Raw genomic sequence first — 23,437 nt, 5'->3', positions numbered from 1 at the left:
TCGGCGCAAATCCAAACCCCCGTGAACCAGGACGCCACAGCCGCGTCAAGTCTCGCGGGATCCTAAGATGGCCGCAGCCGCTTCCTGCCCCGCCCCCGTCAGGGCCCCGCCCAGCGCTCACGTAAGCCTTCGCCCCGGAAGTGGAAGTAGTGACTGCGGCCAGAGGGCGGAGCCGCTGCTTGGAGACGGCGGGATCTTTTTCGCCATGGCTGCCGGGCCGATCTCCGAGCGGAACCAGGGTGACTGGGGCGGGGAGACGAGTCCGGAATGGGCCCGGGAGGGTGGGAAGCCCCAGCTAAGGCCAGCAGCGTCTCCAAGGCGGGAGACTGGACCCCGGTCCTCCGGAGGGTGCGAGACTCGCTTCCGTGGCTGGTTCGGGCGGGTTGGCCGGGTGCAGGCTGAGGCCTGGAGGTGTGATGTTTCGTGCAATCCCCCTGCTGCCTTCCCTGAGTGGGACGGAATTTGCAGCAGACACTAAAGTGAACTTCAGAAGGGGCTCTAGGTCCTGCGAAGAGGGAGATTTAGGGCTTATTTGGATGCCTTCCACCTCCCCCTTTTCGCTTCTGTCCCTCATCCCCGCCTGCAGTTCCTCTAACTGGGTTCCATCTTTATGTCCCGGTCACCTCCTTTCCTGTCATATTCGTCTCCATCCTAAATTCCTGCATCCTCCCTCCAGATGCTACTGTGTACGTGGGGGGCCTGGACGAGAAGGTTAGCGAACCTCTGCTGTGGGAGCTCTTCCTGCAGGCAGGACCGGTGGTCAACACTCACATGCCGAAAGACAGAGTCACTGGCCAGCACCAAGGTGAGTCCGCGCCAAGAGGCCACTTTATGTATCTGACTGACAGCTGCTCCTGAGGGTCCCAGCGGTATTTATACTTGTTTCGGAATGAGCGGCCTGAAGATTGTTTCCTCTCCTTTTTTCTTTTTTAAAGATTTATCTGTTTACTTGGGAGGCAGAGTTACAGACAGAGAGAGGGAGAGACAGAGAGAGGCCTTCCATCCACTGATTCACTCCCCAAATGGCTGCACTGGCTGGAGCTGGGCCAGTCTGAAGCCAGGAGCTTCTTCCAGGTCTCCCACCCTGGTGCAGAGACCCAAAGACTTGGGCCATCTTCTACTGCTTTCCCAGGCCATCAGCAGGGAGCTGGATCAGAAGTGGGGCAGCTGGGACTTGAACTGGCGCCCATATGGGATGCTGGTGCTGCAGGCGGATGCCCAACCCACTGTGCCACAGCACCAGCCCCAGAGTGCTTTTTTCACAGTTTGTTTCTGAAATCATTTTCTTGTTCTTTGTGATTGGAGGGTGGGTGAGTTTTACCCAGCTTTGGGTATCTTCGCTCGAGTTGCTAATCTCTCCTCTCTGCCTGCTTAGGCTATGGCTTTGTGGAATTCTTGAGTGAAGAAGATGCTGACTATGCCATTAAGATCATGAACATGATCAAACTTTATGGGAAGCCAATACGGGTGAACAAGGCATCAGCTCACAACAAAAACCTGGATGTCGGGGCCAACATTTTCATCGGGAACCTGGACCCGGAGATTGACGAGAAGCTGCTTTACGATACTTTTAGCGCCTTTGGGGTCATCTTACAAACCCCCAAGATCATGCGGGACCCTGACACAGGCAACTCCAAAGGTTATGCCTTTATTAATTTCGCTTCATTTGATGCCTCGGATGCAGCAATTGAGGCCATGAATGGGCAGTACCTCTGTAACCGCCCCATCACCGTGTCTTATGCCTTCAAGAAGGACTCCAAGGGTGAGCGCCATGGCTCCGCAGCTGAACGACTTCTGGCAGCCCAGAACCCGCTCTCCCAGGCCGATCGCCCGCATCAGCTGTTTGCAGATGCACCCCCTCCACCCTCTGCTCCCAACCCTGTGGTATCATCACTGGGATCTGGGCTTCCTCCACCAGGTAAAGCTTTTGGTTCAAAAATATGTTTGTCTTGGGGCTGCAGTGAGGAGAAAAAAGAACCTGAAAAGGAAAGATCTCCTGAGTCAGTGGGTGATGAGAAGGGAGTTGGGAGGTGGTGGGAGGGGGGTGAAGAACTGTCGGGCTTCTCCAGGGAGTTAGGATTATTTGAGTAGTGCAACGTGGCTTGTGACCTTAGAGCACTGGGAGGAGGGGAAAAGAACTCACCCTGCATAGACAGGTCAAACTGGGACAGGTTCTTTAAAGGCATTCTTTGCCCACTGCCATTAATCTTTCTTCTGATTTCTATATAGGCATGCCTCCTCCTGGCTCTTTCCCACCCCCAGTGCCGCCTCCTGGAGCCCTCCCACCTGGAATACCTCCAGCCATGCCCCCCCCACCAATGCCTCCTGGGGCTGGAGGACATGGCCCTCCATCAGCAGGCACCCCGGGAGCTGGACATCCTGGTCATGGGCACTCACATCCTCACCCCTTCCCACCAGGTGGGATGCCCCATCCAGGTAGGTGTTCTTGGCTGGGAAAGGGAGGGATGTGCGTGAGCAAACAAAATGCTCTCTTTAGTTTACTCCCTGCCACCTGTCCTGTTGTGTAAGTCTGTCTGCAGAGTAGCCTGTACTTGCTGTTGTCGTTCCCTGTTGTTTCCCTTCTCTCTGACTCGACCCCAGAGCGGTGGCCTAGGGGATACTTCAGCTTCTTAGATGGTTCGCCCTCTGCTGTACTTGAAACTAGCTATGTCCTCCTGTTTGAAATTCTTGTCTCTTTTTTCATCTGTTGTTTTTTTTTTTATTCTCCACCTGACACCTCAGTTTCAGTCAATTTGATAAACTCATTTTTCTCTGGGTCTAGATTAAGTATACACTGATGATGTCTCCTAGTCTGTATCTCTAGTCCGTGATTATTAACTATCTAGATCTATAATCCTGTTGCTCAGTGGAAAGATCAACTTTTGTACCTCTCCCCTTCAGACCTTTCTGTTTTTAAAAAAATATGTATGGGGGCCAGCGCTGTGGCACAGCAGGTTAACGCCCTGGCCTGAAGCTCCGACATCCCATATGGGCACCGGTTCTAGTCCTGGCTGCTCCTCTTCCAATCCAGCTCTTTGCTATGACCTGGGAAAGCAGTAGAAAGTGGCCCAAGTCCTTGGGCCCTTGCACCTGCATGGGAGACCTGGAGGAGGCTCCTGGCTGCTGGTTTTGGATCGGCACAGCTCCGGCCATTGCAGCCTATTGGGGAGTGAACCATCAGATGGAAGACCTCTCTTTCTCTGCCTCTTCTCTGTGAAGAAAAAAAAAAAAAAAAACCCTAGGGAGTCCAAACGGACTGCACACTCACCACTGCCTCTCTACTGAGCCACCCGCCTGGCCTGCCCAGGTGTAATTCTCTCTATTCAACCTTGTAACCTCGCTCTCCCCCAGTCCCAGCAACTGGGCACTCCGTCTCTTCCGTTCAAAAAAAAAAAATTTATGTAATTATTTATTTGAAAGGCAGAGTTACAAAGAAGGTGAGACAGAGAAAGAGAGCTTCCATCTACTAGTTCAAATGGCTGCAATGGCCAGGGCTGGATCAGCCCAAAACCAGGAGCCAGGAACTCCATTTGTGTCTCCCAGGTGGGTGAGCAAGGACCCAAGTACTTGGACCATTGTCTGCAGCTTTCCCAGGCTCATTAGCAGAGATCTGTAGTGGAGTAGTCAGAACTTGAGCCTTTGCTCCATGTGGGATGCTGTAGTTATAAGCAGCTGTTTGACTTGCTATGCCACAGTGCTGGGCCCTCCCCCTTCAAACCTATTCTTCAAGTCTTCTGTATTTTTCAGGTGCATAATTCATGAGTCTAGGAACTGTGTTTTATTATTCCCTGTCACCTCACTTTCTGCTTTTAAATATTAATTTTATTTATTTGAAAGGCAGAACTACAGAGAGATCAATCTTCCATCTGCTGGTTCACTCCCCAAATGGCTGCAACGTCCTGGGCTGTGCCAGGCCAAAGCCAGGAGCCAGAAGCTTCGTCTGGGTCTCAAACTGGCGCCCATGCAGGATGCTGGCATTGTAGACAGCACTTAACCTGCTGTGCCACAGCACTGCACCCTTGCCTCACTCTTCATACGAACTCTCAGACTTGTGGTATCTGCCTCCCCTGCCAGTGCCCTAGTGCAAGCTCTTAGTTCCTTGTTATTTCACACTTAACTATGCTGATCTCTTGCCATTTTGATTACAGTTTTGTCCTGAATCTATTTTCACAGATTTTTTTCCGACAGGTATTCAGATACCCTTTCTCAAAATTCTGTTGCGCCCTTCTACCTGCAGAGTAAAGCTTCCCCACACACTCAGTACCGTGACTTTCAGGGCGTTTCTTGATCCGGCTCCCGCCATCACCCCCATAGCCACTGCTCCGGATTATTGCTGAGTTACTGCTATTTCCCGAGACGAGAGGTTCTGTGCTCTTTAACAGGCCTGTGATTCCCACACGCTAACCTTTCCGCCTTGGACAGTTTGTTTCCATGTTCTCATCCTCCTGAAACATTCTTGTCCTTCAGGTGGTTGTTGGGCAGCCTGTCCTGTCAATGGAGTCATCCCTCCAGTTGGTACACACTTGTGCATTACCATTCCAGTGCCTTGGTCATTGAGGAACCATGACGTGCGGTAGTTGTCCTGTTGGGGTGGGAGCAGGGACAGGAGCGCTTTGTATTTTCTAGCCCCTTCTCTTCCTGATGTCATTTTCTTTCTCGTGTTGCTCTCTTCTCCATCTTTGTTCTCTTCCTGATTTTCCCCTTGTCTCTTATTTTCACAGGGATGTCTCAGATGCAGCTGGCCCACCATGGCCCTCATGGCTTAGGACACCCCCATGCTGGGCCCCCAGGCTCTGGGGGACAGCCACCACCACGCCCACCTCCTGGAATGCCTCATCCTGGACCTCCTCCAATGGGCATGCCCCCCAGAGGACCTCCGTTTGGATCTCCCATGGGTGAGTGGGCTGTAGCCTCCTCCTGTCTACATATGTATCATTCTCACAGCTTTCTTTGTCAGCTTTCCCATACCCTTTCCCGTGCCTTTTCTTTTCTTTCTGATGTTTCTTTAAGTCACTTTTTCCTCTTCCCACAGGTCTCCCAATATCACTGTCTCCTGTAACTCACTGCTACTAATTTCTGTTTCCCTTTTTGCAGGTCACCCAGGCCCTATGCCTCCACATGGTATGCGAGGACCCCCTCCACTGATGCCACCTCATGGGTACACTGGTCCTCCACGGCCCCCGCCCTATGGCTACCAGCGGGGCCCCCTTCCTCCACCCAGACCCACTCCCCGGCCTCCAGTTCCCCCTCGAGGCCCACTTCGGGGCCCTCTTCCTCAATAAATTCCAATTCTCCTTCCTATTATTTTCAGCTGAAGTTTTTTCGATTCCTTGGACCAATCAGAGTTGCTGTAGCTAACTTCTCTGAGCTCCCCGTTTTTAATGTAATTTTTCCCCAGAAGACTTTTCCTTTTTTATGTTGGTCCTAAGTGTTTTGCAAATGCACATGGAAAATAAAACTGTACTTGTTTATTCTTTGTGGTGTTATCCTTGGCAAAGTAACTTTTCTCTTTTTCTCTAAGACGTGTCGGGTATTGTGAGAGAAATGGATTCTGTGATGTGCCGTTGGAATAGCTGGTGTCTGAGGTGCCCTGGAGTGGCTATTTCCTTGCATAGAGCTTATCTAATTTATCTCATGGGGTCTCAGTATCTCAAGCATAAGAGTGTTATAGTAAGATGAGAAAAGAAGTAAGATGCCTAGAGATAGGCTGGCATAAATAGCAAGTAGAATGCACAAAGCTGTTCATTGTAACACTCTTTGTGGTAAGAGGAGATTGGTAACACCTCACATATCCATCTGGTAAGGGACTGGTTGAATAACTGGTAAATCCATACCATGGACTACCAGGCAGCTGGAAAAGGAAAGGGGAAGATCTTTACGTCCTGTCTGGTGAAGGAAAGAGTGCGAGCAGCAGGTGTGTCTGGTGTGGTGCGTGTGTGTGTGAAGACAGTTTGTATACTAAAATCCATGTCTATGCACCTAATTTAAGAAGATGGAATAATAAAAGCTGAAGGAAATCAGTACCATTGTAAGGAGGGAAGGGATATAGGGAAGCTAGATTTCTCTATGATGTCTTAATGTGGTTTTCGTTTGGAACCATGTAAATGTATTAATAACAGAATAAATTGTGACAGCATAAATGTTCATTTTCTGTTACCACTGGCCACTTTAAGTAGTTGCCTCATTTCTATTTTTGTTTCATTCTTAGTTCTTCCAAACCTGATTTCCATCATGTTTAAATCTGCTGAGAGACTTCAGTCACTAGATCAAACCCATGGCCTCTACCTGCCTTCTTGCCCCTTCTGGCTTTGGTAACTGTGACCCTTTCTAAACTAGTCAAATCTTGAGCCTGACTTCTTGCTCTCTTGCGTCACTTTTGTTCATTTATTTTAATGGTACATACAAAGGCTCCATTCTGCATAGCTCAGGATACAAAGATAAGCAAGAGGGGTTGGTGTTATGGCCAGTGACCTCCATGTGTGACACCAGTGTGGTTTGAGTCCTGGCCTGCTTCTGATCCAGCTTCCTGCTAATGTGCCTGGGAAGGCAGCAGATGATGGCTTAAGTACTTGTGCCCCTGCCACCTACCTGGGAGACCTGGAAGGAGTTCCTTGCTCCTGGCTGCGCTTCGGCTGTTGTGATAATTTGGGGAGTAAAGCAGCAGATGGAAGATCCCTTACAAAAAGTAAGGTAGTTATGTCAAAAGTAACATAAGACAGGCTGGCAATGTGGGTAGTGCTTTAAAGCATGGCCTAAGGTGCCAGCATCCCATATGAGCTCCAGTTCGAGTCCTGGATGCTCTACCATTTTTTTTTTTTTTAAAGATTTATTTATTTATTTATTTGAAAGAGTTAAAACAGAGAGAGAAATCTCCCATCTGCTGGTTCACTCTCTAAGTGGCCACAATGGCCGGGCTGGAGCTAAGCCTATCCGAAGCCAGGAGCCAGGAGCTTCTGGGTCTCCCACGTGGGTGCAGGGGCCCAAGGATTTGGGCCATCTTCTGCTGCTTTCCTAGGTGCATTAGCAGGGAGCTGGATCGGAAGTGGAGCAGCTGGGACTTGAATTGGTGCTGCAGGCCAGGATTTTAACTCACTGCCGTTTTAACTCATTGCTGGCCCTAGATGCTCCAGTTTCAAACCAGCTCCCTGCTAATACGCCTAGGAGGGCAGTGGAGGGTGGCCCAGGTCCCTGGGCCCCTGCACCCACGTGGGAGACCATGATGAAGTTCTTGGCTACTGGCTTCTGCCCTGTGAGATCTTTTGGGGCACAGCCTGTCAACCTTTTCCATGTCATATATCCCAGTCCCAGCACTCTTGAACCTTCCACATGGAGTGAGGATCACACCCTCAGTTGTGACCATTTGGGGGAGTGAACCAGCGAATGGAGGATCTCCGTCTCCTCTCTCTGTAATCTGCCTTTCAAATAAGTAAATCTTAAAAAACAAGCAAACAAAAACTGACACTGTTATTGGGACAGAATACTTTGAGAACATGAAGAAAGATTCTACCTAGCAGGAAAGTCCAGGAAAAGTTCCTAGGAAGAAAGTGATCAGTGAATTTAATCTTGAAGGTAACGTTTCCCAGGTGAAGATGATGGAGAAGTTTCTGACCAGAAATGGGTAGAAAAATAACAACACTGCCTGGTGTTGGAGTCAGGCTGAGGTCGGAGCCGGTTCAGATCGTAGCTTTTTTTTTTTTTTTTTTTTGACAGAGTGGACAGTGAGAGAGAGAGACAGAGAGAAAGGTCTTCCTTTTTTTTTGCCGTTGGTTCACCCTCCAATGGCCACTGCGGCTGGCGCACCGCGCTGATCCGATGGCAGGAGCCAGGTGCTTCTCCTGGTCTCCCATGCGGGTGCAGGGCCCAAGCACTTGGGCCATCCTCCACTGCACTCCCTGGCCACAGCAGAGAGCTGGCCTGGAAGAGGGGCAACCGGGACAGAATCCGGCGCCCTGACCGGGGCTAGAACCCAGTGTGCCGGCGCTGCAAGGCGGAGGATTAGCCTATTGAGCCACGGCGCCGGCGCAGATCGTAGCTTTTCAACTCTTCCACAGTGAGGTACAGAACCATTGGAAACATTGAGGTAAAGGGAGGAGAGCACTTGGGGCTGCAGGTTATTGGCTCGGAATTCCAGCTGCTGTAGCTTGATGTGCTTAGTAGATACTCAGGCAGTGTGTCGAGAAGGTAGACAGCGATTCTGAGTGCGGGCTTGATGGGGAGATCTGGACTGGAGGGAAATGTGGGGAGCAAGTGTTTAAATAGCATGGTCGTAGGACTGCCTGAGTGGAGAGAGACGAGAGTAGGTGAGAAGGGTCACAACTAAGCCCCTAGGCCCTCTTCAGGGGGCCCAGGTAAGGGGGCTGTGGTGCCTGAGGAAAATGATTATCTTCCCCCAGAACTTAAAAGTGTTTCTTCCAAGAGTACAAGATTTCTATTTTAGCAAGTAATGAATCAATAATGGGGAGCAGCGAAGTCCGCTGGAAGAGGAGAAACGGCTCCCTCCTCGCAGGACTTGGCTATAACCTAATTGCAATATTAACATTTAAATAAAGACTGTATCAACCTCAAGGGCCAGCAAGGAAGGCCTAGTAAAGGCAGAGTCCCTGAGGCCCAGTGGGCAGAGCCGTTGCAAGTGCCAAGTACCACCCTGGAAAGCGCGCTTTAGCCATAATTTTTACAGTGGTCCAAGAGCATTGGCAAGGCTGCCCGCAGCACAGAGGTGAGGATAGAGAGTTGTTGCCAGGAAGTTTTCTGGACCCATTGGCATTTGGGGATTGTGGGGAAATGAGGCAATTCAAAGATGGCGCCCAAAGCAAGTAAGGTGTATCTGCGGGGAAATGAGACACACGAGGCAATTCAAAGATGGTGCCCAAAGGAAGTAAGGTGGGCGGTATTCAAAGTCATTTACCACCAAAGCTGATTGGCCGAGCAGCATCAGGGGAGGTGACGACAACTGATGACCAGTGTACAGACATATGGCTGGTCCTGTAAAAAGTCGCCCTGTAAAATGACTTTTTAAGTAATTGGTTGGTCCTTATGCCCTGCCCCAGTAATCCTGCCATCTTGTGTTTTAAAAGGCATTGCTACTTACGCAGTAAATGAGTTCTTGCTTACTTGACTTGACTCCCCGCTGTGTCTGACTGTCCCCTGGATCAGGGAGCTGGGGAACGGGCGAGTGGCGCACTTAGCTTTCTTTGGACCCAGTCCATCCTCGTTTGGGTGGACTAAGACCCTGCAGGGGGATGGCGAGATGCCATTAAAGATACAGATACTCCAGTTCTGTCGTCGGGCATTTATACGTCGACATTGTCATTCTGATTTGGCTTCAAGGAGAAAAGCCACGTAGACATGAATTTTCAGTCTGAGTTGACGGTAAAATTTTCATGGTGGGCTAATCCATGTTGTGGCCTTACATTTTAGTAAATGGTGAATTTTGTTCGCATTTTTGTTCGTATTTACAAGATCCAGCTTTGGAGCCTATAAAACGCAGGCCTGAATCTCTCTCAGTGGTAAATTCAACATGGCAGATGCCCCTGTGAGATCTCTTGGGACACAGCCTGTCAATCTTTTCCACATCATATATCCCAGCACTCTGAAACTTCTGCATGGAGTGAGGATCACATATTGTTAGATGTGAAAAGGATCGGATGAAGCATCCAGCCCAACCTCCCCACTTCCCAGATAAGAAACTGCATTTCGTAGAAGTAGAGAGCTTGGAACTGGTGCATTTGGCACAAGGGTTGAGCCACCACTTGGGATGTGTGCATCCCATATTGGGGTGCCTGGTTGAGTCCCAGCTACTCGACATGTAATCCAGTTTCCAGCTAATGTTGCACTGTGGGAGGCAACAGATGATGGCTCAAGTACTTGGGTCACCCGTGTGGAAGACCCAGATTGAGTTCTAGGCTCCTGGCTTTGGCCTGGCTGAGCCCTAGATGTTGACAGGCGTTTGGAGAGTGAACCAGCAGATGGGAGATCTCTCCCTCCCCCCCCCCCACCTTTCTTTCCTTCTCTGTCCTTCTGTTTTTCAAATAAAATGAATAATACATTTTCAAAAATTAAAACTATATAAACTAAAAAACTATAGGAAAAAAAAATAGAGAACTTGACCAAGAGCTGATAGCTTGTTAGAAGTGAGAACCCAGGTCAGGCCAGCTTATGCTGAGGCCCTGCCTGCAATAGGCTCGCTCAGGATGTACAGCCCCAAACCACCCCTGTAGCCTCTGGTTGTCATGGTCCCCGAGTGTCCCCGAGTGTCCCCAAGTAGCATGTCCAGTTTATTGGTACAGGGGCAAAGGAAAGATAGAACTGAAACGAATTCACGCTTGTCTGCCTGCAAGTGGGGGGGGGGGGACTGTCTGCCTGCAAGTGGGGGGTGGGGGGGAGTGAGAGTGAGAGCGAGAGGGAGAGATAGAGAGGCCCGGGCTGTGATGGAGGGAGGCAGTGAAGCAAAGAGGAGAAGGGTTTTGTGGGGGCTCCTGTTTGAGTCCTTGGAGCATGAATGGCAGAGGCACTCATTGCCAGATCTGCAAAAAGCCCCTTCGCTTCTGCAGCCCCCACCCCTGCTGCACCCAGTGCCCGGAGGAGGGGGCCGAGGGAGGACGTCTCTCCTGGAGAGATGGCAGGGCTCCAGCAGGCTTGGCCTCCGGCTGTGCGCGATGAAAGCCACACCTTGTTAGCCCAGCCATCTCCAAAACACCCAGGTAAAGGTGGAGCCAGAGCACTCTCCTTAGGGGAGGGGGCTGTGGGAAAGGGGTTTGCCGTGGAGCCGTGGAGCCGAGGAGCCCGTGGAAGGCAGGCGATTTGCAGAGAGCAAGAGCCTCTGACCCTCGTGGGTTCTGCCACACTGGGTCGGGGGCGCCCAGGAAGGGGCTGCCTTCTCCCCCACCTCCCTGTCTATGCGCTCCTCTTGGCGTCACGATTTCTGTCTTTCCTTACTTCAGGGTTGCCTGGGAAGGGGCTGCGAAGGGCTGTTGGGCATTTTCGGCTATAGCCGCGACAGCCTCCTCTAGCCCATCATCTTTCTCCACCGTGCCCTGGGTCCCTCCATCCTCTTTGCTTCGCCCCCCCAACAATGGTCTCTCCCGCCGCTCAGTGGCGCGGGGAGGGGGGGGCGCGGAGGCGGGGCCGGGGGGGGGGCAGGTCTGCATTGCCGCTTCCCCCAGTGCCCGAGCAGTCGCCGCTGCCGCCTCAGCCCGCCGCCCGGACCCCCGCCCTCTCCCGGGACCAGCTGGCCGGGGGAGCCCAGCCCAGGTGAGACCCTGCTCGCAGCCTCTCATCTCCACCCCGCCCTGCCAGAAGCATCCTTGCCTTGCCTTGCAGCCATTTTACCCTCGGATGCTTTGCTAACGGGGAGGGTGACAGTCCCCGCTCCAAGGGTGGGGTGGGGGGTGGTTTGAAGGTAGATGTTTATTTCAGCGGTTGGGCTGTTCAGGATAGAAAAATGTATGTGTATGTGTGTGTATTTATTTATGTGTGCATATATATGGCGAAATGGGAGGAAGGGGTATATTTTTTCTCCATTCGCCAAGTCCCTACCTCCTCTGAAGATAAGTGAGGTGGGGGGGTTGTTAAGTGGGGTGGGGTTCCCTCAAACTCCAATTCCCCCCTCACCTCATCCTCCCCTCTTTCTGCCCCCCCACCATGAATGAGAAATGACCTTGGCTGGGGCCAGGGAATGGATGCTGCCTTGGTCAGCTGGCCTGGACCAGGCTGGGTGGGGGCATGGAGGGAAGGGGGCCAAAGAAAGCCCCACCGGGGGGGGGGCAGAGACGGAACAGACCAGGTGTTGGGGGCACGGATGGGGTGGGGGAGGGGGGTTGAGTGATGGTGGGCACTTGTCCAGAGCAGCCTCAGGGTGCACAGGTGCTCAGAGGAGCAGTTCTGTGGGTTGTAGGGGCTCGTCCTTTGTACCGGAGCTGAGGAGATGGGCGCAGTGGGGGTGGGGCGGGGGGGTCAGCGCAGAGGCTGTGTCTGTGCCCGGGGGGTGGGGGGGTCCTCCCGCATCCCTGCCCCTCTGCCTGCCTCCCCGTGTGCATTCCTCCTGTGCTTTCTCAGCTGACACTTTCATTTTTTTCTCTCAGGCTGTGGATGCTCCCCTTTTCCTAGCCCCTGGGGTAGGCTGTGGGCAGGAGACGCAGCCTTGTTCTTTGGGTAGGGGCTGAAGCCCAGTCACCCAGTTGCAATTGGGAGGGGGCTCCAGCACCTCCTAGCCCCCCCCCCCCCATGCCACCCTTGCATTTGATAAGTGGCTGCTTCCTACTGACCTTGTCACTGGGACTGGAGGGGACTGGGTGACAAGGTCTGGATGGCCCTCCAAGTCAGGGGCTTTGACTGGGGAGTGGCGGCTCTGGACCCCCTTACCCAGGGCTGGGCAGGTTGTCCTGAAAGGAAGTGTTTGCCCAGGAGTCACCACCCCCTTCTGCCCTCTGCAGAAAATCTCCTGGGCACGTTTTTCCGGTCAGGTGAAGCCAGTCAGCCTTAAAGGGCTGTGCAACCCTGAGTCTCGTCTCCTCCAACCTCTGCCTCCCCAAGTCTTGTCTCTCTCCCACAAGGCTCAGCCACCCTGTGCTGCTTTGGGGGCTAAAAATAGCATGACTGCCTCACCAGCTCAGAGAATGTGTCTCCTTTCTCTGCCTCCTGGCCGGGTGGGCCCTGGGGGAGCTGCGGGGCGGGCGTCGCCGCCAGGACTCTCAGTGTCAGCAGAAACAGGGCCAGCTCCTGGTGGTCCCTCTGCCTCCCTTGGGGTTTGAGGGGCGATCTCGGTGGGGAAGAGAGGGAAGGCCGAGAATTGCCACACACTGAGGGGATCCCCCAGCTCCCTGTCTTTCATGGGGGATGGTAGGGCCCTGAACCCTGGAGGAAGGAAGGTGATATGGGGGTCACTGCTCTGGGTACCGTGGTCCAGTGCTTACATTTGTCCTGAGGGGGGAAGGCTCTGCTTGCCAGTGCTTCTCTCTGGAACCACATAGCATTACCCTCTGCTAGGGAGCCGGGTGCGTGTGTTTGTGTGTGTGTGTGTGTGTGTGTGTGTGTGTGAGAGAGAGAGAGAGAGAGAGAGAGAGAGAGAGACACTGAATGAAGGCCCTGGGTGGGCAGAAGGAGGAAGGATAATTCTAGGGCTGTGATCTCTGATTGGAATCTGGGCCTGCTTCCTCTCTTCTACGAAGGAAGGGAGGGTTATCCCAAGCCTCCTCCTGAAAGGTGTGTCGTCCAAGGAGGCCCAAGGCCCCCTTAGCTGTAGGCCAGCCTCCTACGCAATGCGGTATTTGTGGACTCCTTTTCCTTGACTCCTGGAGAAGAAGCAGAAAGGATTAAGGAGGATTAAGGAGGGAGGCCCTGGAGGAATGAAGTACAAGCATAGACCTCAGGTCCTCATGATGGAAACAAATGCGTTTGATCATATAGTTATTTATTTGAAAGGCAGAGAGGAGAGAGAGAGAGAGAGAGATCTATCTTCCATCTGTTCCATCTGTTGGTTCACTTCCCAAATGTCTACAACAGCCAGGATTAGAACAGGTGGAAGCCAGGTGACAAGAACTCAATCCAGGTCTCTAACATGGGCGGCAGGGACCCAGGTACCTGGGCCATCATCTGCTACCTTCCCAGGTGCTTAGCAGGAAGCTGGATCAGAAGCCAAGGAACCAGGACTGAAACCAGCACTCCGATATGGGATGCTGGCTCCCGAAGGGTAGCTTAACTCACTGCTCCACCATTGCCTGCCTCAGTGCTGGTACCCTCTCTGTGGCTGCCCTTAAAGGGCATCCAGAGACAGCTTGTGTTTTGGTCCTTGTGACAGAGGCTGGGGCATCTCACTCCATTGCCATCACCAACCAGCAATAGCCACTATTTATCCATCACTTTCTATGTGCCAGGCTCTGTGGTAAGGAGTTTATTGCATTGTGTCACTTAAGCCTTACTTTCCCCTTTCTAAATAAGAGGAAACTGAGGCTTGCATGCTCAGAAGCATGCCTGTGGTCACTTAGCTGCTTAGTGCTAAACCCAAGCCTGCCTGACCAGGTCTGCCAGGCTCTTAGCCACTCGGCTATGCTGGGAGGAGACCCCTCAGTGGGAGGCCTACACACGTGTAAGCAAAGGCTGTGGAAGTCCAATCTTCAGATGCCCACTGTGGACTGAAGACAACAGTAGGAGGCCTTCTTCTCCTACTCCTCTTCCCCAAGCTCTGCCCCCAGCAAGCAGCCCAGACCAGAATAGCACGGGGAATTCTGGTTCCTCGTATTTTCTGTTTTGTTCTTTGCAGATCGATAATAAGGCAAGGGGTCTGAACTGGGTGTAGGGCAGGGGATCAGGGAGCGGGCTCAGGGGAGGTGACTGCGACTCTGTAGCATTCCCCATGGTTCTAGTCCCCAAGGTCAAAGGAAAGGGACCTACACTTGAATGACCCATGGATGGCCCAGAGAGTCACCCCTCGTTACCGAGTGGGGCCCTGAGCAAGGAGGCCAGCCCTGCACCACAAGACTTCCTCTCCCTCCCCCTTGTTTTTTCCTTAGGTCTCCGGAGGCCCCTGGGAGAGAAGTAGGCAGCCCTGCCTGAGCTGTGGCCCTGCACCTTCTCCTCACCACCTGGCTCCTCTTCCCCTCCCCTGCTCCCCACTCCTCTCCCTGCCCCAACCGCCCTGCTGAACCAGGTGTAGACGGAGGCTCTCTGCTCTCCCCTCCTAGAGACTCACTGGCCAGGTCCCGTTCCCCCTGTTCTGTGTACCCAGATCCTGGAACACAGGGGAGAGGGATCCTTTTGACTCCACAAGTCCTTAAGCAGAAAGACTGAAGACCGCGGAGAGCAGGGGCGTGCTGGTGAGCTGCCCCACAGCCCCATCATGGAAGAGGGCTTCCGGGACCGGGCAGCTTTCATCCGCGGGGCCAAGGACATCGCCAAGGAGGTGAAGAAGCATGCGGCCAAGAAGGTGGTGAAAGGCCTGGACCGGGTCCAGGACGAATACTCGCGCAGATCCTACTCCCGCTTTGAGGAGGAGGACGATGACGATGACTACCCTGCCCCCGCTGATGGCTACTACCGTGGAGAAGGGGCCCAGGACGAGGAGGAAGGTGGGGCGTCCAGTGACGCCACTGAGGGCCACGACGAGGAGGATGAGATCTACGAGGGGGAGTATCAGGGGATCCCCCGGGCAGAGTCAGGGGGCAAGGGCGAGCGCTTGGCAGATGGGGCGCCCCTGGCTGGAGTGCGGGGAGGCTTGAGTGATGGCGAGGGTCCCCCCGGAGGCCGGGGAGAAGCGCAGCGGCGGAAGGAGCGGGAAGAACTGGCCCAGCAGTACGAAGCCATCCTGCGGGAGTGTGGCCACGGCCGCTTCCAGTGGACGCTCTATTTCGTGCTTGGACTGGCTCTGATGGCTGATGGTGTGGAGATCTTTGTGGTGGGCTTCGTGCTGCCCAGTGCCGAGAAAGACATGTGCCTGTCCGACTCCAACAAGGGCATGCTGGGTAAGACGCCTCGGGGGTATTCCAGCTCTTTCCTGCCTCCAACTCTGTAAACACCCTTCTTCCTGGTAACTGTTCCAGCCTTACCGCTGAGCTTCCTGGGGTCCGGTTCCCAACATGTTTCCAGAGGGTTCTGCATACTCTCCCCGCTGGTCCCTGACCCACCCTCTTCTGGGGGTTGGGTCTTGGTGAAATCGCATTTGACAGAGGGGCCTGGGCCGGTGGCTGCGTCGTGGTCTGCTGAGCCCTGCAGGAGGCAGCCACGGTGGCATGAGTCACCATTTACTGTTTCTTCATAACCTTCTCCCTGCTCTCCTGTTCCCCCTCTCTCCCTGGTATACATTGGGAGGGTCAGACTGGGGTGATGCAGGTAGGAGGAGGGTCCTGAGACTCTCCCAGGCTGAGGAAGCTGAGCACACTGTCTAAAAGAGAGAGAGAGAGAGAGAGAGAGAGGGAACACCTTTGGTTCGCTCACTTTTTTTTTTTTTTTTTAAGATTTATTTGTTTATTTGAAAGTCAGAGTTACAGAGAGAGAGGGAGAGACACAGAGAGAGGTCTTCCATCTGCTGGTTCATTCCACAGATGGCTACAATAGCTAGGTCTGGGCCAGGCAGAAGCCAGGGACCAGGAGCCATGAGCTTCTTCCAGGGTGGCAGTCGCCCAAGCACTTGGGCCATCCTCTGCTACTTCCACATGCGCATTAGCAGAGAGCTGGATCGGAAGTGGAGCAGCCAGGCCAGGAACCGGCGCCCACATGGGATGCGGGTGCCACAGGCGGTGGCTTTACCCGCTACGTCACAACAACATCCCTCACACACTCTTATCTGGTAGCTTCCAGAAGTTCTTCAGCGCTTAGATCCCTTCAGCTGCAGTTTAAGCGCCGGTGACCCCAGCTGTGCGCTAGTGGGAGAACTGAGGTTATCCTGTTTCCCACCCCCATTCCAGGGCTCATCGTCTACTTGGGCATGATGGTGGGAGCCTTCCTCTGGGGCGGTCTGGCTGATCGCCTGGGTCGCAGGCAGTGTCTGCTCATCTCGCTCTCAGTCAACAGCGTCTTCGCCTTCTTCTCGTCTTTTGTCCAGGGTTATGGCACTTTCCTCTTCTGCCGCCTCCTTTCCGGGGTTGGGTGAGTGTTCAACTTCCTAAGCCCCTTGGAGGCAGTGCTGTGCCCTGGCCACTGTTGTACCTTCAGGGCCTCTTACAGTGCCAGGCACACCAGGTGTGTTGAATGAATGAATGAATTCCTTTCTTCCCCCACCGTCTTTCCCCGTTCAGGACCTGTTTCTGATGCTGTCCAGAATGCCAGTTCCTGCCTGGTCCCCTCCTAGCTCCTCCACACACTTCCGGTTCTTTTCTAAGCCTGCCTCCCTGAGGAGGCCTCTGGGTACCTGTGGACCCTAGAATCGCCCCTCCCAGAGTCAGCATATTTCCTGCATTTGGCCCAAACCTTGCACATGCCTGCAAGAGCCAGAACCAGAAGGCTGGGGGCACAGGCACCTCCTGTCGCCCAGGCAGCAGCAGGCACCCCCTCCACCCTGCGTCCACGCTGGCTTCCGGCTTGTTCTGTACCACTGCTCTCAGATCCCCCCCACCCCCCCAGCTTTCTCTTCTTTTCTGCGAGTGTCTTCTTTCTCTCCCAACGCTGAAGTCATCTTCAAGGTTGGGTGCTTGTTCCTGCCCTCTCCCGGGGATCTGCTTGTGTTCTGCAGTCCCAGGGATTCGTGCTTGATGGCTGGTGGTGGTGGGGGAAGGAGGGGCTCAGTGGGCGTTATATATGAGACGGAGTCTCTTCCAAAGGTGCAGGAGAGGAAAGGGGCTTGGGGATCCGGAGTGTGGGGTCAGGGGGTCAGGAAGGACGGTGGCCACTGTCTAATGCTGGATCCCTGAAATGCCCTCCAGGATTGGAGGGTCCATCCCCATCGTCTTCTCCTATTTCTCGGAGTTTCTGGCCCAGGAGAAACGTGGGGAGCATTTGAGTTGGCTCTGCATGTTCTGGATGATTGGTGGCGTGTACGCAGCTGCGATGGCCTGGGCCATCATCCCCCACTACGGTGAGTGGCCGCCAGGAGTCTCCCAGACTCCCCCTCCTCTCTCGTGCTCCCCATGGAGGGAGCCCCCACCCCTGGGTTCCCTATTGACAATGCGACTCTGTCTCTGCCAGGGTGGAGTTTCCAGATGGGCTCCGCTTACCAGTTCCACAGCTGGAGGGTCTTTGTCCTCGTCTGCGCCTTTCCTTCCGTGTTTGCCATTGGGGCCCTCACCACACAGCCTGAGAGCCCCCGCTTCTTCCTGGAGGTGAGCGGGCCTGGGCTGGGGTAGGGTGGAGAGGGCAGTGGGGGCTCCTGTGTTTAAACACCCACCGTGGGCTGCTTGCCGTCTCCACTGGGTCCCTGCTCTGGGGACTTTCTCTTGCTTCCTTTGGCTGAGAATGGATCTCCAGAGCAGTTCTGCGGGTGGAGAAACCAGGTGGGGCTTAAGATTTTGCAGGCAGGGGCCTTGGGCCTGGCCCTGACTTCACAACTCAAGAGAAGTCCCTGCCTCCTGCCCCTGTGCGTCCTGCACCATCTCAGTCCAGCAGGGTTGGGCTGCTGCCCCTTCTCCACCTCCTCGCCCGTCACTTCCCTGCTCTCTCTACTGTAGTGGGGGTCCCAGGACCTGCGCTTGCATTTGTCCTCTGGGTCCTCTGCCCCACTCCTGCCCGGGGCTGGTGTGGGATCTTTTGGAGGGCATGACACATGCCCACAGGTCGGGATTGGGGGTGGGAAAAGCCAAGCTAGAGGGAGGGCAGGAGGGAGCCTATAACTCTGGGTCAGGGAGAGGCTGATCTTGGTGTGGGGCTTACATTTGTGGCTCTAGAACGGGAAGCATGATGAGGCCTGGATGGTGCTGAAGCAAGTTCATGACACCAACATGCGAGCCAAGGGGCATCCTGAGCGAGTATTCTCAGTAAGCACCACTCCCACCCCCCATCTCCAACCCCTTCAGCCCCAGCCCCAACCTGGATCTTCTGTGGACATCTCAGAGCAGACCCCGCCTCAGTGAGAGTCTCAGGGTATCATGTATGTCCCCGCCTCTCATTCACTACTGTAGGGGAAACCGACTCACCTGTAAAGGGGGCAAGTACAGAGTGGTGCTCTTGACCCTAGGTAACCCACATCAAGACGATTCATCAGGAGGATGAATTGATTGAGATCCAGTCGGACACAGGGACCTGGTATCAGCGCTGGGGGGTCCGGGCCTTGAGCCTGGGGGGACAGGTAATGCAGAATGGGATGGGGGCGAGGAAGAAGGGAGTGGGAGGGCTGGAGGGAAAGGTAGGGCTTGAGCCTGCGTTTGGGGGTGAGGGGTGAACTGAAGGCAAGTGTAGGGCAGAAAAAAGGAGCTCTATGGGTGCTAGAAGTGAGCCCCGCCTCCCTCTGCCTTTGCTGGCTTCTTGTAGGTCTGGGGAAATTTCCTCTCCTGCTTTGGTCCCGAATACCGGCGCATCACTCTGATGATGATGGGTGTGTGGTTCACCATGTCCTTCAGGTGAGGGGGGGCGGGCGCTGCAAGAGGCGGGGGGAGGGGCATGTAAATGAAGGGGGTGCAGAAAGAGGGAGGGGGTTGCTCAGATCCCCTATGCTGCTCCCGCCAGCTCCTCCACTTTGTGTGATCAGTCATCAGATATGGGTCACAGGCTGAGCGGCATGACGTTTCTGTTCTGTGCTGGGATGAAACCAGCGTCTGTGGTCTTGATTCTCATGGAGTTTACGTTTGGTCTGAGTTAGGTTAAAACCAGCAAAGAGGCAGTGTGACAAGTGTCCCGGTGGGGGGAGAGGGGAGTGCTGTGGGAGCACCTGGGGGCTGGGGGCCGGGTATTGGAACAGTAGCAGTTAGACAGGCTGAGTGGCTGAAATTGCGGGCTGGGAAGAGGGCTGTAGGCCAAGGGAGGAGCAAATAGCTGGGAGATAAGAAAGAGCCTCTGGTGGCCTGGAGGAGGCTGAAGACCTCACAGCCAGAGCCTTGGAAAAGGGAGGAGTGCGAGAGGCGGGGCTGGGAGTGAGTGGGTCCTTCGAGGAGCTGCCCCAGCATCCTCCTCCCTTTGAGCCGCCTGGTTCTTGTCTCTGAGCTCGGATTCCGTCCCCCTTGCTTCTTCAGCTACTATGGACTGACTGTCTGGTTTCCTGACATGATCCGCCATCTCCAGGCGGTGGACTATGCGGCCCGCACCAAAGTGTTCCCCGGGGAGCGCGTTGAGCACGTGACTTTTAACTTCACCCTGGAGAATCAGATCCACCGAGGGGGGCAGTACTTCAATGACAAGTATGTCAGGGACACTGCCCCTGCCCTGGCCCTTCTACCCCCGGTCTCTTTCATGGGTCTGGGAGTTCAAGATGAGGCATTTTTTGGGGGCAAATCCCTATGGTTTCTCCTCAGTGCTGAGCGCCTCGTTCACCCAGGGAGTGGGTGCTGGAGGAGGGTGTGAGGATGAGGGGGAAGTGTCTCTTGTCACCTTGACCTTGCAGGTTCATTGGGCTGCGTCTGAAGTCAGTGTCCTTTGAGGACTCCCTGTTTGAGGAGTGTTACTTTGAGGATGTCACATCCACCAACACATTCTTCCGCAATTGCACGTTCATCAACACCGTGTTCTACAACACTGGTAAGGCGGGGTGCCCACTGGGCGTTGGACCAAAGGGTTGGGTGGATGCTGGTGGTGGGAGAAGAAACCACTCTCACTGACCAGCTCTGGTTCTCGAAGGGCCCTCTGGAGTTCCGGGGGAAGGTGGTATGGCAGTCTGATAGTTCTCACCAATTGTTAAGAAGATCTAGTGGAAATTAGACATTTTCCTGTGATTATCTGACAAAAACAAGTTTCTTTGACCTTGGCTGGGATTATTATAACTTAGTGTGGTGATAACTCCAAACAGGGTCCTAGGGAGAAAGAAAAATAATAAAATGGATATTTGGTGGGGAAAAGGTTGGGGACCGTTGCATTAATCCACTTCTTTAGCGGCGATTCTCAAACTCTGAAATTGCAGTTTTGTGAGCTAGACTGAGGGTTGCCATCATGGAGTGGAATACTGGGTGGGCTTTTCCTACCATGCAGAAAGAAAAAAGAGTGGATAGGAATTTTTGTTACTTTTAATATTTTTCCCAGAAAAATTTTCCTTAACCCATGGCACTGCCACTGCTTTTATTCAGCTAGGGCAGACTGAAAGAATGAATAAGAACTGAAGACTGTCATTGGGAAAACTTGGAAGCAGACACCCCGTTTGATTGATCATGGTCATTTTCTGCTATAAAGGTTTCCTGTTCCCATGGTGATATTATTTCATGTTTTACACTGAGTTCCCTGAATAATTCTGAGAGCGCCTCATTGCTAACCCCCACAATGCAGAGCTCTGAGCCATATGCCGTAGTGACCTCCATCTCCCCTTGGCCGTGACCCCTGCCCTTCTTGGCTTTCGCCCCTAGACCTGTTTGAGTATAAGTTTGTGAACAGCCGTCTGGTGAACAGCACATTCCTGCACAACAAGGAGGGCTGCCCGCTGGATGTGACGGGGACAGGCGAGGGAGCCTACATGGTGTACTTTGTCAGCTTCTTGGGGTCCCTGGCTGTGCTTCCTGGGAATATTGTGTCTGCCCTGCTCATGGACAAGATTGGCAGGCTCCGGATGCTTGGTAAGGAGGAGAGGCTGGGTGGTGGTGTCAGGACTGCTGGGGAGAGGGTGCTGCCTGGGGGAGGCCGGCCCCGGGCTCCTCACTTTGGGCTGCGGAAGAGATTGGTGTCCGAGTGTCTCAGGTGTTGTAGGATGGGATGGGTCCTGGCACAGAGGCTTCTCTGGGGTTAGGGGAGGTAGGCAGAATAGCAAGTGGTTGGGGCACAGGCTTTGGGGCCAACCACAGGTTTGAGCTTTGGCTGCACCACCTACCCTGGGCACCTTACTGAATCCCTTGGCACCTGGCTGGCTGATCTGCAAATGGGGGTGGTCTTAGTGCCTGCCCAGCGGACTGGACCAAGACATGGAAGCAGTAAGCAGCTTGGCCCAAAGGTGGCATTGACTCGGTGGCTGTTACTGACATGGTTTGTAAACAGGTACTTATCAGGGAGGTGGAAGGCTGAGTGCAGAGTCATCCTGGGCAGTCTCACAGCTGGCCGGAGGCCAGGTGGGCTGGGGGCTTTCACTGTGGTCACACTTGCACTCTCTCCTCTCCCGGCTCCAGCTGGCTCCAGCGTGATGTCCTGTGTCTCCTGCTTCTTCCTGTCCTTTGGGAACAGCGAGTCAGCCATGATTGCTTTGCTCTGCCTTTTTGGGGGGGTCAGCATTGCATCCTGGAACGCGCTGGATGTGCTAACCGTCGAACTCTATCCCTCGGACAAAAGGTAGTTGGCGTTTGATGGGGATGGGGCAGCGGGTTTGGGGCCCTCCCTGGGGGAGTGGGGTGATGAAGGGGGCTGAGTGGGAAAAGCGTTCTGAGGGGTGAGAGGACACACAGGTCCACCAGGCCTCATCTCACAGTGGCAGCTGTTGTGTCCACTCTTTGCCGTCTGCACTATTAACCTCACTTTCTCCTTTCTCCCCTACTCACAATCTATCTACATCCCCCCTACATCCTTCTCCGTCTCTCTTGAACACTGCCTTCCATCTTCCTCCCCTTCACGTCCTTGGTCTCCCCCGGGGCCCTCCGCTTGCTCTGCCCCGGGCGACTCCTGTGCAGGACCACGGCCTTCGGCTTCCTGAACGCCCTGTGCAAGCTGGCGGCCGTGCTGGGCATCAGCATCTTCACGTCCTTTGTGGGAATCACCAAGGCCGCCCCCATCCTCTTTGCCTCAGCTGCCCTTGCCCTCGGCAGCTCTCTGGCCCTGAAGCTGCCCGAGACCCGGGGGCAGGTGCTGCAGTGAGGGCGTCTCTGGAGCTTCAGGGGTGGCAGGCACACTGTGAGACCAACTCCTTCTTCCCCTCCCTGCCCTGCCATCCCGGCCCCCAGAGCCCTCGCTTCCCACTCCCCTGTGTTTGGTGTCTTCGCTGTGTGCGCGCGTGTGCATGTGTGTGACCCCCATGGGGAGGGACCATAGGGAAGTTTCCTTCACCCCAGCTCTGGGGTGAAGCTCCACTCCCCACCCTGTCACCCTGGACTTTGCACAAAAGAAGGCTAAGCCTCACCCTTCCCGGCCCAGTGTTAGCGAGGGCCCCTGCTTCCCTGCTCCAGGGGCTGGAGAACAGGCCTCCTGCATCCCACTCCCCACCCCCCCACCCATTCCCTCTGCCTAGGCCCTGGTGAAGCCATGAGTATGCAGTTCCGTTGGGGGCTGGGGCTTGGGTGTAGACCGTGGACCAAAAGAACTTGCCGAGCTGGAAGGGCCTTGAGTGGCCTCTCACGCCTCCAGTGGGATGCTGGAGGAGTAGCAATAAACCTCAGCCCCCTGGCCTCCACTTCCCCTCAACGTGGGCTACAAAGATGAAGCCTGAGTTTTATGAAACTAGCTGATTATTTATTTATATATTCAGTTCTGAGGCAGCTCAGCAGGACTGTGTGTGTGTGAATGTGTGTACTCCTGTGTGTGTGTGCGCGTGCGCTATGGGGCGGGGGTGTCACTATGCTGTCCTAAAATAGAAGCCAAGGGTAATTTCAGCAGACACACACGCAGCCCTGCCTCCCACAGTACCTCCCCTAACACTGTTTCTGTGGCCAGCCTGGGAGCCTGGGAGGCAGGAGTGCTAGACCGGCTGGAGTAAGAGCCCCGCCATCCAGCGAGATGGGAGGGCACTGGGCAAGGTCTGTCTCTTTCCTTGTTCTTAAGAAGCACAGGCTGGCTGCTGTGAGAGGCTCCACCTACCACAGCACAGACAGAAACCGAGCAGCTGCCCTCCCACGCCCCCAGCCTGTCCCCACAGGGCCAGGAGAGCAGGGAGAGAAAGAAACCAGGCACATGGTCAAACCAGCAGATCAAAAAGCACAAGGAGCTAGGGCAGGGGCGGGAAATGGGGCACCCAACCCCTGTC

General features: G+C 54.3%; 2 protein-coding genes across 2 annotated transcripts; both read left to right on the top strand.

Annotated features, from left to right (window-relative positions):
* Positions 1-133: 133 nt before the first annotated feature.
* Positions 134-5,474, top strand: SF3B4 (splicing factor 3b subunit 4). Its single transcript, XM_062192162.1, has 6 exons — positions 134-239; positions 677-805; positions 1,376-1,918; positions 2,230-2,436; positions 4,722-4,895; positions 5,095-5,474. Exons 1-6 carry the CDS (start codon positions 206-208, stop codon positions 5,280-5,282), a joined length of 1,275 nt encoding a protein of 424 aa, XP_062048146.1. The 5' UTR covers positions 134-205; the 3' UTR covers positions 5,283-5,474.
* Positions 5,475-11,182: 5,708 nt separating this feature from the next.
* On the top strand, positions 11,183-22,680 carry SV2A (synaptic vesicle glycoprotein 2A). Its single transcript, XM_062193530.1, has 13 exons — positions 11,183-11,250; positions 14,508-15,455; positions 16,398-16,578; positions 17,352-17,503; positions 17,614-17,747; positions 18,309-18,398; positions 18,599-18,709; positions 18,892-18,980; positions 19,590-19,754; positions 19,958-20,091; positions 20,907-21,113; positions 21,657-21,816; positions 22,152-22,680. Exons 2-13 carry the CDS (start codon positions 14,834-14,836, stop codon positions 22,333-22,335), a joined length of 2,229 nt encoding a protein of 742 aa, XP_062049514.1. The 5' UTR covers positions 11,183-11,250; positions 14,508-14,833; the 3' UTR covers positions 22,336-22,680.
* Positions 22,681-23,437: the final 757 nt, after the last annotated feature.

The sequence above is a fragment of the Lepus europaeus genome, chromosome 5, assembly GCF_033115175.1.
Source record: "Lepus europaeus isolate LE1 chromosome 5, mLepTim1.pri, whole genome shotgun sequence".
Taxonomy (NCBI): domain Eukaryota; kingdom Metazoa; phylum Chordata; class Mammalia; order Lagomorpha; family Leporidae; genus Lepus; species Lepus europaeus.
This window is presented reverse-complemented; position numbering and strand designations above follow the sequence as displayed.

Coding starts and splice junctions, on each gene's coding strand:
- SF3B4 (XM_062192162.1), top strand. CDS start 206: ATGGCTGCCGGGCCGATCTCCGAGCGGAACCAGG. Junction 240..676: donor GATCTCCGAGCGGAACCAGG/GTGACTGGGGCG, acceptor TCCTCCCTCCAG/ATGCTACTGTGTACGTGGGG. Junction 2,437..4,721: donor AGGTGGGATGCCCCATCCAG/GTAGGTGTTCTT, acceptor TTATTTTCACAG/GGATGTCTCAGATGCAGCTG.
- SV2A (XM_062193530.1), top strand. CDS start 14,834: ATGGAAGAGGGCTTCCGGGACCGGGCAGCTTTCATCCGCGGGGCCAAG. Junction 15,456..16,397: donor CTCCAACAAGGGCATGCTGG/GTAAGACGCCTC, acceptor CCCCCATTCCAG/GGCTCATCGTCTACTTGGGC. Junction 17,748..18,308: donor GCCCCCGCTTCTTCCTGGAG/GTGAGCGGGCCT, acceptor TTGTGGCTCTAG/AACGGGAAGCATGATGAGGC.